Raw genomic sequence first — 11,964 nt, 5'->3', positions numbered from 1 at the left:
GGAGGCACGCCTCACCAACTGTTGTTGCTTGCTCCTTGGCACTGAAAAGCAGTTCTGCCTGATCCCCATCTAATTGTCAATGCTGGCAGTGCAACTAACTCCAAAAGAATGATTCCGGTGCCATTTATAAACACACATTAGAAAAACCAAGAGGGTTTTTCTTTCCCTATCTGTAAAACCCTTAGTTTGAAAGCTAGGGCAGGGCTCATCAGTAGAGATCCAAAAGCAAGCTGTGTCTATCTTACGCAACAACCTGAATTCCATAGCAGATGATGTCACCTATAAATGCCCTATAAATGGAGCAAGGCTTCAGGTGCATCTGAACAATTTAACTGCATGGATACCCACTGCTACAAACATGGCTGTCTCAGTGCTACAGCTGACAGTTGTTTGGGGACTGCTTGTCTTAATCCTGACTTGCCAAGCCGGTAAGTACCTGCAATCACAGCTCACACATTGTGCAGTAGTTAGCCATGACTGGAGGAAGTCAGTGGCGCAGATCCAGAACATAAAGGGGAGAGAAGGGAACTTTGGGCACTGCAGAAAGAGCACTGGACTGGGAGACAAGAGACAGATCTTCTAATAAAAAGAAAGTAGGACTTTTATTCAAATGTGCTTAGGTTACAGTCTCTATCAGTGAATGTACGACATTTAGGATGACTTTTTTTCTTATATCTTCATGTGATATAGTGACACTATTATAATTTCCTTGAGAGCTGGGGGTGTTTATTTTTTAATGATTATAACTAATAATATTCAAAGGTGAAGAGTCTGGAATAAGACTCCTAGGCCTCGCTCTACCACTAGTCAGAAATGTAACTTCAGGCATGCTCGTTAACCTCTAAGGGCTTCACACTTAAAAGGGAATATCAGTAGTTAACTTTCTCATTTAGCTGTCATGAAAATTAAATAAAAGAGACAAAACATATTGGAAAAGTATCTGGTCCATCATGAGCACCCAATAAATATTAATTGTTATTTTTATCATGTATCATCTCATTTGATTCTCATAATCTTTTTAAGTAAACGTGCACAGTTTTATCATTTCCCTTTTTGCAGGTAAATAAACTGAGCTTGCAGAGGGAAAGTTACTTGAGCATAGACACAGGTAGAAGTGGCACACTTGGGATTGAAACCCAAGTCTTTCGATTCTTTCTATTATAAAGCATCTACTTCTTTCAAGTCTGTTCCAAGCACATAGAGGACCAAAAGGCAGCATGCAGAATTCTCACTAATTAATTTTTGGTCTACAAAAGGCAGTGAGCTCTTAACTTATCTCTGATCAGAATGATAGGTCAGAAAACACAGACAGTACAAATAGTAACAGAGCTTTCTGAGCTCTTCTATATGTAACTTGGCAGAACTCCCACCCTCCATCACCCACTGTCCACTGGCACAACCCACAGGCAGACACTCCAACAAAGCTACAGCAGGGATGGGCTCAGAGACTACTGTGTCCATCTGCCCCTATAGTAATCACCGTGGTAAAGTAAAAAGTGAGATTTATATCTTAGAGACCAGTCCCAAGTCTGTCTCTCATGAACTTTGAAACTGGTTAAAATCAGTTCACTGCTTTGAACCTCAGTTTCCTCATCTGTAAAATGGGATAATTACCAACTGCACCAGGTGAAATGAGCATGCTTTTGTAGTCACTTTGTAAACTATAAAATCTGAATAAATATCAGCATTACTGTATTTTTTCAGAACTTTATGATTATATTGACTAAGAAAATCAGGTAGTTAATGTAAATAAAGGCTACCCCATATTACAACTGAAAGGAGAAAATATTCAACTGTTGGCTTTGATAATTTGTTTCTGGTATGTCAAATGTCTTCATTTTTATTATTTTTCAGCATTTTCAAAGTTCTTAATATTTTAGCAGCATTTTAAAATTTTCGTATCTTTAAGCACTAGCGGAGAAAGCTACTATGAATCATTCTGTTGCTACTGTTATTAACAATAGTAATAATCATACAGTGAGCATTTATTGTGGGCTCACCTTAGACCTGGTACTGCAATAAGTGATTTATATAATATAGATATGCATATATATACATACATATCTATGATATACATCACAGATAAATAAAGTATCTTTCCATCTTGACAATAAGAAACTGAAAGAGTAATTAAATATTGTTTACATGGTTACATGGTGAACTTTTTGCTGAGGACAGAATCAAACTCAGGTATATAGGACTCCAAAACATCACCCACCATACTCTCATACCTCTCCTTACATATGCGATCCAAAGGCTGGAGCCACGGATTTGATCTTCACACACACTGCAATCCAGGGTTCCTTGCATTTTGAAAAGTTAGCATTTAGCATCATATTAAAATAAAACGTTAAAGTAAAAATAATAAAATTAAATTGTTATGCAAGTAGGCAGATAGGAACACAGAAAAAAAAAGAACTCACTTTTCATGCAAGGAATTTCTGGTTCGCAGCTGGTAAATGTCTCCAGGGGACAGTTGCTTGAAGGCAGTATTATATCATATAGGGAACATGCTCTGTGAAATTAAAAAAAAATAAAAGTTCAAACCCTGGCTCAGCCACTTTCTATATGTGTGACTTTAGGAATTTCTCTGAGCATCTGTTTTCTCTCCTGTAATCCTATCACTGAACTGAATAAGGATTAGGCATGTGATGAAAGCACATCCTAGTATCTGAGCATCACAAATATACCTTCTCTTTCCTTCCACTTCATGTAATGAAAACAAAGCAATTCTGGTCACCGTGGTTGCCCTGTGCTTTATGTAATGGTCATGTCCATATATGTCCATTTTTGCCTTAACTCTTAGCAGCATATGATATGTACATAATAGTAGGCTCAGAAACACTTGTTGATGAAATAACCAACAGCTGAATAAATAAATACTTGGTGGTTAGTATACTGATCTTGGTTATAGGTCCCAGACTGGTAGTGCTCCTATTGAATCTTTTGCAGTGGCATAGTAAACAATAAATGTTTGCAGAATTGAAAGCCATATTTTTTACTAAGACTTTCTATTTTAGGATATAATATAAATGCGACTCTTCTCACTAATTTGACAGCCTCCACACCAAAAGCTAGTTACATCTCCTTCATTCAGAGTAATGGGGTAAATTGTACAGAAGTTGGGACTTCTTGAGTCAAAATTTGTGGTGGGGGGCTTCCCTGGTGGTGCAGTGGTTGAGAATCTGCCTGCCAATGCAAGGGACATGGGTTCGAGCCCTGGTCTGGGAAGATCCCACATGCCGCGGAGCAACTAGGCCCGTGAGCCACAACTACTGAGCCTGCGCTTCTGAAGTCTGTGCTCCGCAACAAGAGAGGCCGCGACAGTGAGAGGCCCGCGCACCGCGATGAAGAGTGGCCCCCGCTCGCCGCAACTAGAGAAAGCCCACGCACAGAAACGAAGACCCAACACAGCCAAAAATAAATGAATAAATAAATTAATTAAATTAAATTAAAAAAACATTTGTGGTGGGATTGACAGATAAAATACAGGGCACCCAGTTAAAGTTGAATTTCAGATAAACAATAATTTTTTCATTTAATTATGCACTAAATATTTCATGGGTCATTCTTACACTAAAAAAGTATTGTTATTTATCTGAAATTCAACTTTAACTGGGCATCCTGTAATTTTATTTACCAAATCTGCCAACACTACTTGTGAGGCTACAGTAAAACTAAAAGATTAAGGTCCTACTTCATCCTGGCACCAGGGTGGAAAGGGGAGGCTGTTCGTATCTTTAATTGCCGCTCTTGCATTGCTTTTAATCTCCCAAACCACTTAGACCACTAAGCAAAGCCAAACCCCCAGCCATGTCACCAACTTCACTCTGGACCTTTGGCCTCATTCCAAAAGGCATTTGACTAAATATCAAAAGTAAGAGACCTGCAGTTACAGTACCATCTTCTCTTGCTATTTGTAAGATCTTCTGCAGGTCACTTAATGTTCTCAGTTTCTGAGTCCAGTGAGCTCTGCATACTCCACAAGATTGGTCAAGCTTAAACTTACACAGTAGATGTAAAATCATTATTTACAGAACTATCACATGCTGTACAAGTGATAGAATTTCTCCTCGTCATCATTATTATACTACTTTCAACCTTATAATACACTTGTAGTTAGATCATACCTTTTCTGTCAAAGACTATGCAGTTCATCACAGAGTGCTTAAGAATCCGGATTTTAATACCAGGCAAACATGGGATTGAATTCTGATTCTGCCATTTACCGTCTCTGTGACTTTGACCCGCTTCTAAACCTCTCTCAACTTCCATTTCTTTACCTTTAACTTCGGATAATAACTTTGCCTCCCTCATAGTGTTGCTGTGAGAATAAAATGAGATAATGCATAGAGATTGCCTGTCATAGGTATGTGCTCAGAAAACACTACCTATTATTATATCATCCTCCTTATTATCATTTCCATAGGTCCAGGGATTACATGAGAAAAATACATTAAAACCAAGCAATCTGCATTTCAGTCCCAGCCCTGGCATTTACTAGCTGCTTTAACTCTGAACAAGTTACTTAACCTCCGTGAGCTTCAGTTTTCTCATCTGGAAAGAGAACCAATGTCTGCCTAAGCATCAATATCTGTTGCTCTGTTTGGTTTCAGGAATAAGTGACATAACGCACGTGAAGACAATAACCAGGCAGGCACTAGATATGCAATAAATGTAACTATATGAGGCTATATAATTAGTGAGAGGGGGTATAAAGAGCTCTAGGGTTCCCTACAATGAAAGAAACTTCCCTTTCTTCTTGCTGAGAATCACCCTGAGATTCCATTCTGTTTTTCAGATAACAAACCAGAGAGCAAGTCAGATGACAAGCCAGATGACTCGGGCAAAACCCTAGAACCAGCCTTTCCAAACTTCCTAAGCCTCTTGGGCTCGGAGATCATTGAGAATACGGTGGAGTTCATCATCTGCTCCATGATGAAGAGCAAGTAAGCACTGAAACAAACCTTGCTTTTGTCCAGTTCGCCGTTAGTAATGACCGCATTGCATTAAAATGAATGAGAAACAAAATTGCATGCATGCCAATGTATTGTTTTAATTGAAACTTGTTGCCTACCTTAAGATATATTTGCATCTGCATGAATTTCCCTGAACTCTTTTGGGGTGAACACGTTCCCAAGGAATTTATGGAACAAGGGGTTCCATCAAATATTTTTTATTTCAGGACCGAGTAGGGAGGAAGAAGGCCACCGGACCGAGGGACGGAAAGCCGTATTCTGGTCTTGACACAGGTGTTATTTACTGGGTGATCTGGAGTTAGGCTTTCCCTCCCTGAGTGCCTCAGTTTGCTAATCTGTAAAGTTAAAGGAATAAAGGACCCACCCAGTGCAGACACAGTAATTTGCTGATGAAGGTGGTGGGTAGAGGTGTGCTCATCAGTGAGAGGTATGGTGAGTCCCGTCTTTATTTTCTGGTTTGAGTAATTCAAGAGGGTTAGCAGACACAGTAGCTAATCTCTCCTCAGAGGCAATCTGAAGAACCTCTCTTATGAGGGTTTGTTTTGATCACGAGAGATTGCCTTGATGGCAAATTCCACAACCCTGACTCTTCCTATTATTTTCAACCTGCTTCCAAGCTCCTGTGCCCAACTCGTAATACATCCTACCCAAGTTTACATAGCTCTGATTTTTACGTCTACTTTACCCTTTCTTCATTCTTCCGACATTAATCTCCCCAAGTTCAGCTCTCCAGGGTCTATTTCGTTCTTTTGAATTTCTAGGTGCTTTCAATCTCCACCTCTCTGAGGCTCTGCTCTCTAATTCTCTCCTTCACAGGCCCCTAAGCAGAGTTTGACAAAGTGCAGTCTATTACCTGCTTCAGAATCGCCTGGAGAACTTATCCAAAAGGCAGGTCCCTTCATCCCATCTTGCACTTTCCTGGAGCAAGGCTGTATAACAAGCCTTTATAACAAGCTTTGTAACAAGCGTTTTAACAAGCTTTCAGGTGATTCTTATATACAACAAATTTGAGAGCCCTTGATTGGATGCTCTGGGCTACATGGCTGAGCCTTAAAGGTCCACACAGCCTTTAAATTTGTATTCATCTTTTGTGTAGATGTGAATCTTTGTATTTTTCTAGGGAAAGTGCTTCTGACTTTATAAGACTCTCAAAAAGGTCTATTACCAGTAACAGATTAAGAGCCACTTCTATATAGAAGTGATCAGGGGCCATTTTGTATCCCTTGATCTGCTTAAATCCATATATTACTATCATGTGAATGGGCATAATTCTGCATACAATCATCATGAACAAACTGTTAAAACACAGATGTTTATTTTGTGTTTTTATTTTTCATATTGTGGTTGCTTTTGCAACTGTTGAGTTCCCATGACTGTTAGTGTAAACAAGGGAAAAACTGAATAACATCTATTATGTACAAAGTAGAGTTTAGACTCCAGTTGAATTCATATGGTTATAAATCACAACAATAGCAAGGCCAAGAATTAGAATCATAATTCTTTTTATTCCTTCCCTGGGGAATCCCCTAGACATAAAATAGCCCTTGTCTTCTCTGTTAACTCTGAACGTTGACCATCTGAAATGCTAAAGAATTGTTAGCTCTGGGTTCAGAAACGGCACATCTTCTACCATTTTCTTTTTCCCTCATTTTATTCTGGGTATATGATATTCTTTCTGTTCTTGGAACTTACAACTGTCTCAGGCTCTCTGCTCGTCCTTTAATTTCTGCCTAAAATGCTCTTTTTCCCCTCCTAGTTAGTGCTTTGTCTTGTCTCGCATCTAAAAGTCACCTCCTCCGAAAACGATGCTATAACCACTCTTATTAATACAACTTCTTTTATTCCCTGGTTATTCTCTATCACTATACCTTGTCATTATGTCATTATAACATATCACCATCTCACATGATTAATTTATTTTTAATCATGTAACTATATGAAAGTAGAGATCAGATCTCTCTAGCTCATTGCTATAGCACAGTACCCTGTAAGTCATATCGGGCACTTAGTAAATAATTGTTGCATTAACTAAATAAGGAAAGGAATCTTAGAGATCAGATCTAAAGCTCACATACCCCTATTTGACTGAGACATTTTGAGGGATCTTTGTTGAAAGATACAGCAGTCCTTGCTCAAGGGAACAAATCTAACTGTCTTCACTCTGTCCAAGAAAAGACCATAAATATAACAGGGAATGGGAAATGGGAAGAGACCAGCAAGAAGTATTCCTAAGAACTTAATACATGCTTAGGAAAGTAGGGGCAGGAATTGTGAAGGAAAAACGTCTAGACTTTAAGCCCCTTCTCCTCAAAGAATTTGCCGTCCTTATTGTATAAGATGGCATGAGCAAATACAATGATAACTAAAATGCTGAATAAGGTAAATGTCAGCCAAACATCACAGTTAATGTCTAAGGAAAGGAGCTGTCACTGGGGCCAGGATGCTTAGGGGAGAGTTTCTGGCAAAGGTAAGAAGAAATTTGGGTCATAAAAGACTCAATGAAATTTCATTAGAAAGAGAAAATTACAAAAATATGGAACTTCATAAAGATAGAAAATTTGCTTTATTTAGTCCTATGTACCCAATGCCTAAATACTGTGTCAAGCACATAATAAATGCTGGACCATAATTTACTCATCTCTTACCTTCTCAGCAGCTACCGCACACCCAATCCTTAAACAGTGGAATGGCCTCTGGTATTAATTCATGCTTCTGGAGACCTAAGTTTTAGACTTTGCTTTGCAATTTACCAGCCATGTGACTTGGACAGGTTTTTAATCTCTTTGAGCTTCAGAGGTTTTTTTCATATGTAAAATGATTAAAATTCATTCATGTATCCATTCAACAAATATTTATTAATTCATACTATATGGTAGGCACTGTTCTAGGTGCTGGGGATATATTATGAAACAAATATATCAAAATATCTGTCTTTATAGAGTTTATATAGGAATAGACATCAAACTAATAGATTTGTTGGCAGATTTAAAGAGATAATTATGTATAATGGCTTGTCAAATTTGAACTATTATGGAAATCTTAGGCCTTACTACTTTATGACATAGGAAAACTTGAAGTATTGCTCAAATATTATAAGATACCTTAGTGATGATTCTAACATTCCTGATCAGTCTAAATCATAATTCATTTTTTCCTCTTTTTTTTTTAAGAGGATATATGAAATGTGATGAGAAAAAAGAAGAAGATTCATCAGAGTGACTTCAACCAGGTGATTTTAACCTAAAAACTTACAACCAAAAAATAGTATATTGAACAAAGGAAAAAGGGTCTGTCTGATTTACTTAATAAATTTGGGAACCCACATTTACCCATAAGCAGAAAAGGGGTATTTTTTGTGTGTGTTTTTGCTTTATTCTTGTAGTCGTTTTTTTAAAATTGATTTTAAGTAGATGTATTTTTATCATCTCAAAGTCACTGACTTAATAAGATTCTCTTAAGAGAAGAAGCACAGTTGTGGGGTGAAACAAGTAAGCACTGGAAGTGAGGAGATCTGGTCCTGTCACAACTCTGCTTGGAACTTGACTTGTGCAGGTTCCGCCTATGAAAGGAGGGGTTATATGCACTAAAATCTAAAGACCCAGGTAAACAGGCCATTAGTTACTCATGAGAAGAGTGAGATTTACTGAACCTAACTCCAGGAGAAAGGACTAGTAAGCTCTCTAATCCTGCAGTTAGATTTATGTGCAAACAGTCTGGTTTGAGTCCTCAGAGATACCTGCTGTTTCCTTATCCAGTTCTCTCCTGAGAATGGATATTGAAATATAAATACAGAAATGTCAGACTTGAGAAAGTAATTCTATAAGTAACTAGCATGAACTTAGTACTTCTGTTTTAGGCAGTAAATTAATGCTGTATATGTAGTACCTAATTTAATTCTATCTAACATTCCCTATGAAAAATATGTATTGCTATTCTTAAATTTTATAAATAATGAAACCAAGTCTCAGGGAGCTTAATTAATGTGGCCAAGTTAATAAGGGAGGAGGGGTGGATCTGAATTCAAACAGCCTGATTCCAGTCTGTGCTCTATCACTCAGCAATAGAGCTACTGAACAGCGAATAGTGTAGGAAGAGGCAGTAGAGAATAGTGATTAAGCTGTGTGATCTTAGACATACCTCAAGGTGCCCATAGAAGTAAAACCCTACCCCTTTGGTTAGTTGAATTACCTTATATGCATCTCCAGGAATTATTGCCTTTCCCAACTTTTTCCCTACTGGCTTCATTTCATAACAAGGGAGTGACTGGCGTGAGCTTAGAAAGCTATTATCATATTACCCTGGAACTTAGCCCACCCTTTTCCTTAAGCTTCTAAGGAGGGAAATCAGACTTGCGCATTGGAATCAAGATGTGCTCAATGCAGACACACCTGAATCTCACCCCAAAGAGAGCTAAGCTTCTAAAAACACTCACTTATGTTTGCATCTTCCCATTCCCATCTTCTCAGGGAACAGCCTACCTCTTGTTGCAGGTATCCTAACCCTTTGCCTTCATTCAGGCTCATTGGTGCTCACACCCTGAATCTTTGGAGTGCCATCCTAGAGGCTCAATGTATGAGACAGTCCAATAAGCAAGTCAACATGAAATTTTAGAAAGAGCAAAAGCCATAGAGAAGATGTAAGTTCAGCTTCTATCTTGGCCTCTTATTGGTTGTGTGACCATGGGGAGGTCAGTTGGTCTCCATGAGTCTCACTTTACTCCTTATTAATACTTAAAACATTTGGAACTTAATTGTTCCAGACCTTAATGTCGGAAATTTTTTAACTGCATATAAAAAATCTTTGAGTGGATTCACAAACCAACTGTAGATGCCCTAATGGGCAGAGAGGAATGGCTCTGTCTAGGGATATAAACCAAATGGACTAGAGAGAAAGAAGCTTCTAAGGCAGAGATTAAATTTTGGATGGTTTGATCAAGGCTGTCTCTCCAAACTCCAGTGACTGTTCATTTAATAAATAGTTTTAAAAGTTGCACTTGTATGATAAGTGTCTCATCAAATCAAAAGCAAATCATGACTTTAGAATGAGTGATTCACAGCAATGCCTATTTCTCCAGTATAGAAATTCTGGCCAAAGTTTTAGGTATTTCCTAAAGTAAGATAGGTAGATATATAGATATCCCGTTTTTCTCCTACGACATATGCCTCTATCTTACATAGTCCTTTAATGCTTATTTAACCCACGCCTACTATGTGTCAGATTCTGCCAATGCTACCAAGATGAGTAACACTGTCTCATCATTAACAAGTTTATGGTTTGGACTATCACCTAGCACAGTGCACCCCAGGATTGTGCAGGAAAACAATGAAGTTCTATGTACAAGTGCCGTGGACATGCCTTGGAGGAAAGGGTGGGCATTAAGAGGGCTTCACAAAGAAGGTGAATTTCCGCATGCAATCTCAGATGATGAGCAGAAAAGGGCAAGTTCTCAAAAACTAATCATCCAATAATTGGACACCTAATTAATCTGAGATTCTCCCAACCTCAGCTCAATCACATTGACATGATTTCGTTATGTTAATAATTTTACAATCTTAACTCCTAATGTCCTGCATCACTTGAAATCATGGGGATTCAAGTCTCCCAGTGTCTTAAGTCATTTGACATCTTAAAGTATAAATTACCTTTCTTGTGTTAAAATAAGAATCCAATGAACCTCACCAAGATTATGAAACAAGTAAAAGATGGCAAAGCACTTTGTGAATTCTTAATATCTATGTACATTTTTAAAATTAAGAACATAATATACTTGGACACACTCGATGACATGTTTCGACCTGCTGAGTCAGAACTTCCTAGTGAGGGAGCTAGGAATAAATAAATTTAATAGGAAATCCTCAAGTAACTAATGAGTAAAATTGCAGATGGGCATGACATCATTCAATATCCACCCCATGAAGTCTGATGGGAAATATTTCTTTTAGAATTTAGAGCAAGAAAAAAAAAATTCCTTCCCTCAGTACTGCTTCCTCATTTCTGGTTATAAGATTTATGTAGCTTGGTTTATTTCATTTATTTACTTTTCCTGTCTATCCAGAAACTCAAAGAGAAACTGATGACTCAATTTACTCCAGTAAACATATGTGCATTCTCCCTTCATCCCTGTTGTTGATTCTTGCCTTTTCATTTTTGTTGTTGTTGCTTGTTTCTTCAAATATATATTATAGTTGATTTCATTATAAATCATCTCAAGTTCTAAAGGGCAGAGATGTAAAAATGTTAAAGAAAAGATTAAAATATCTTTGTATTTTTCTTAAGTCTTTAAGCCCTCTTTAGCTGGTAATTGTTTCCCTGTCTCTGGTTTATATTTCTAAGGACACCTGCATGGCTCCACAATAAGCCAAGGGCACCTGAATCCTGCTTTTCCAGTTTTCTGTTTCACAAGTCCTCCAGGACAGAGGCCTCAATGCAGCTTCCAGCAAGTTCTCAGGATTCAGGTCCTGGCTTCAACCAAAGACAGCTTCTTTTGAACATCCTGACTTTGCATTTTTGCTTCTAGAAGTCAAAATAATTGTGTCCTCTTTGGGGACACATATCCTACTTCATTAAGATTTTTGTTGGTGGAAGTAATTTTTCCTGAAGCATGTTTAAAGTTTTTAATTGATGCAAAAAATATGAAATATATAAAATTATTATTATCCAGAATAACTGAAGAACAATTCAAATTAAGAAAACTAAATTTCAGATAACATAAGGCCAAAGTCACAGAACCAGTAAACAACAGAAAGATTTGAACCTGACTCCAAAGAAAAAACCCTTAACCCCTAAAAATGCATGAGGTGAATTTCAGAGTTAAAAGTTTCATAAACCCTTTTAGGAGAAGTTTTTCAAAAAATCTGAGCCTACACTCCTGGGCTAGTAAACTAAAAACTGACCTTTAAAAAAAAATTAACAAGGTTATTGCTGTTCCACAGTTTTTATTACTCTCATAGAATAGCAGAGTGCCCTTGAAGACATTTGAAACTGG

At 37.7% G+C, this 11,964-nt stretch overlaps 1 protein-coding gene across 1 annotated transcript; it reads left to right on the top strand.

Moving 5' to 3' along the window:
* Nucleotides 1-358: 358 nt before the first annotated feature.
* On the top strand, nt 359-8,198 carry C3H5orf46 (chromosome 3 C5orf46 homolog). The gene is made up of 3 exons (XM_030847352.2): nt 359-428; nt 4,802-4,949; nt 8,150-8,198. Exons 1-3 carry the CDS (start codon nt 359-361, stop codon nt 8,196-8,198), a joined length of 267 nt encoding a protein of 88 aa, XP_030703212.1.
* The last annotated feature ends 3,766 nt before the right edge of the window (nt 8,199-11,964 follow it).

This window comes from Globicephala melas, chromosome 3, assembly GCF_963455315.2.
Source record: "Globicephala melas chromosome 3, mGloMel1.2, whole genome shotgun sequence".
NCBI classification, from domain to species: domain Eukaryota; kingdom Metazoa; phylum Chordata; class Mammalia; order Artiodactyla; family Delphinidae; genus Globicephala; species Globicephala melas.
This window is presented reverse-complemented; position numbering and strand designations above follow the sequence as displayed.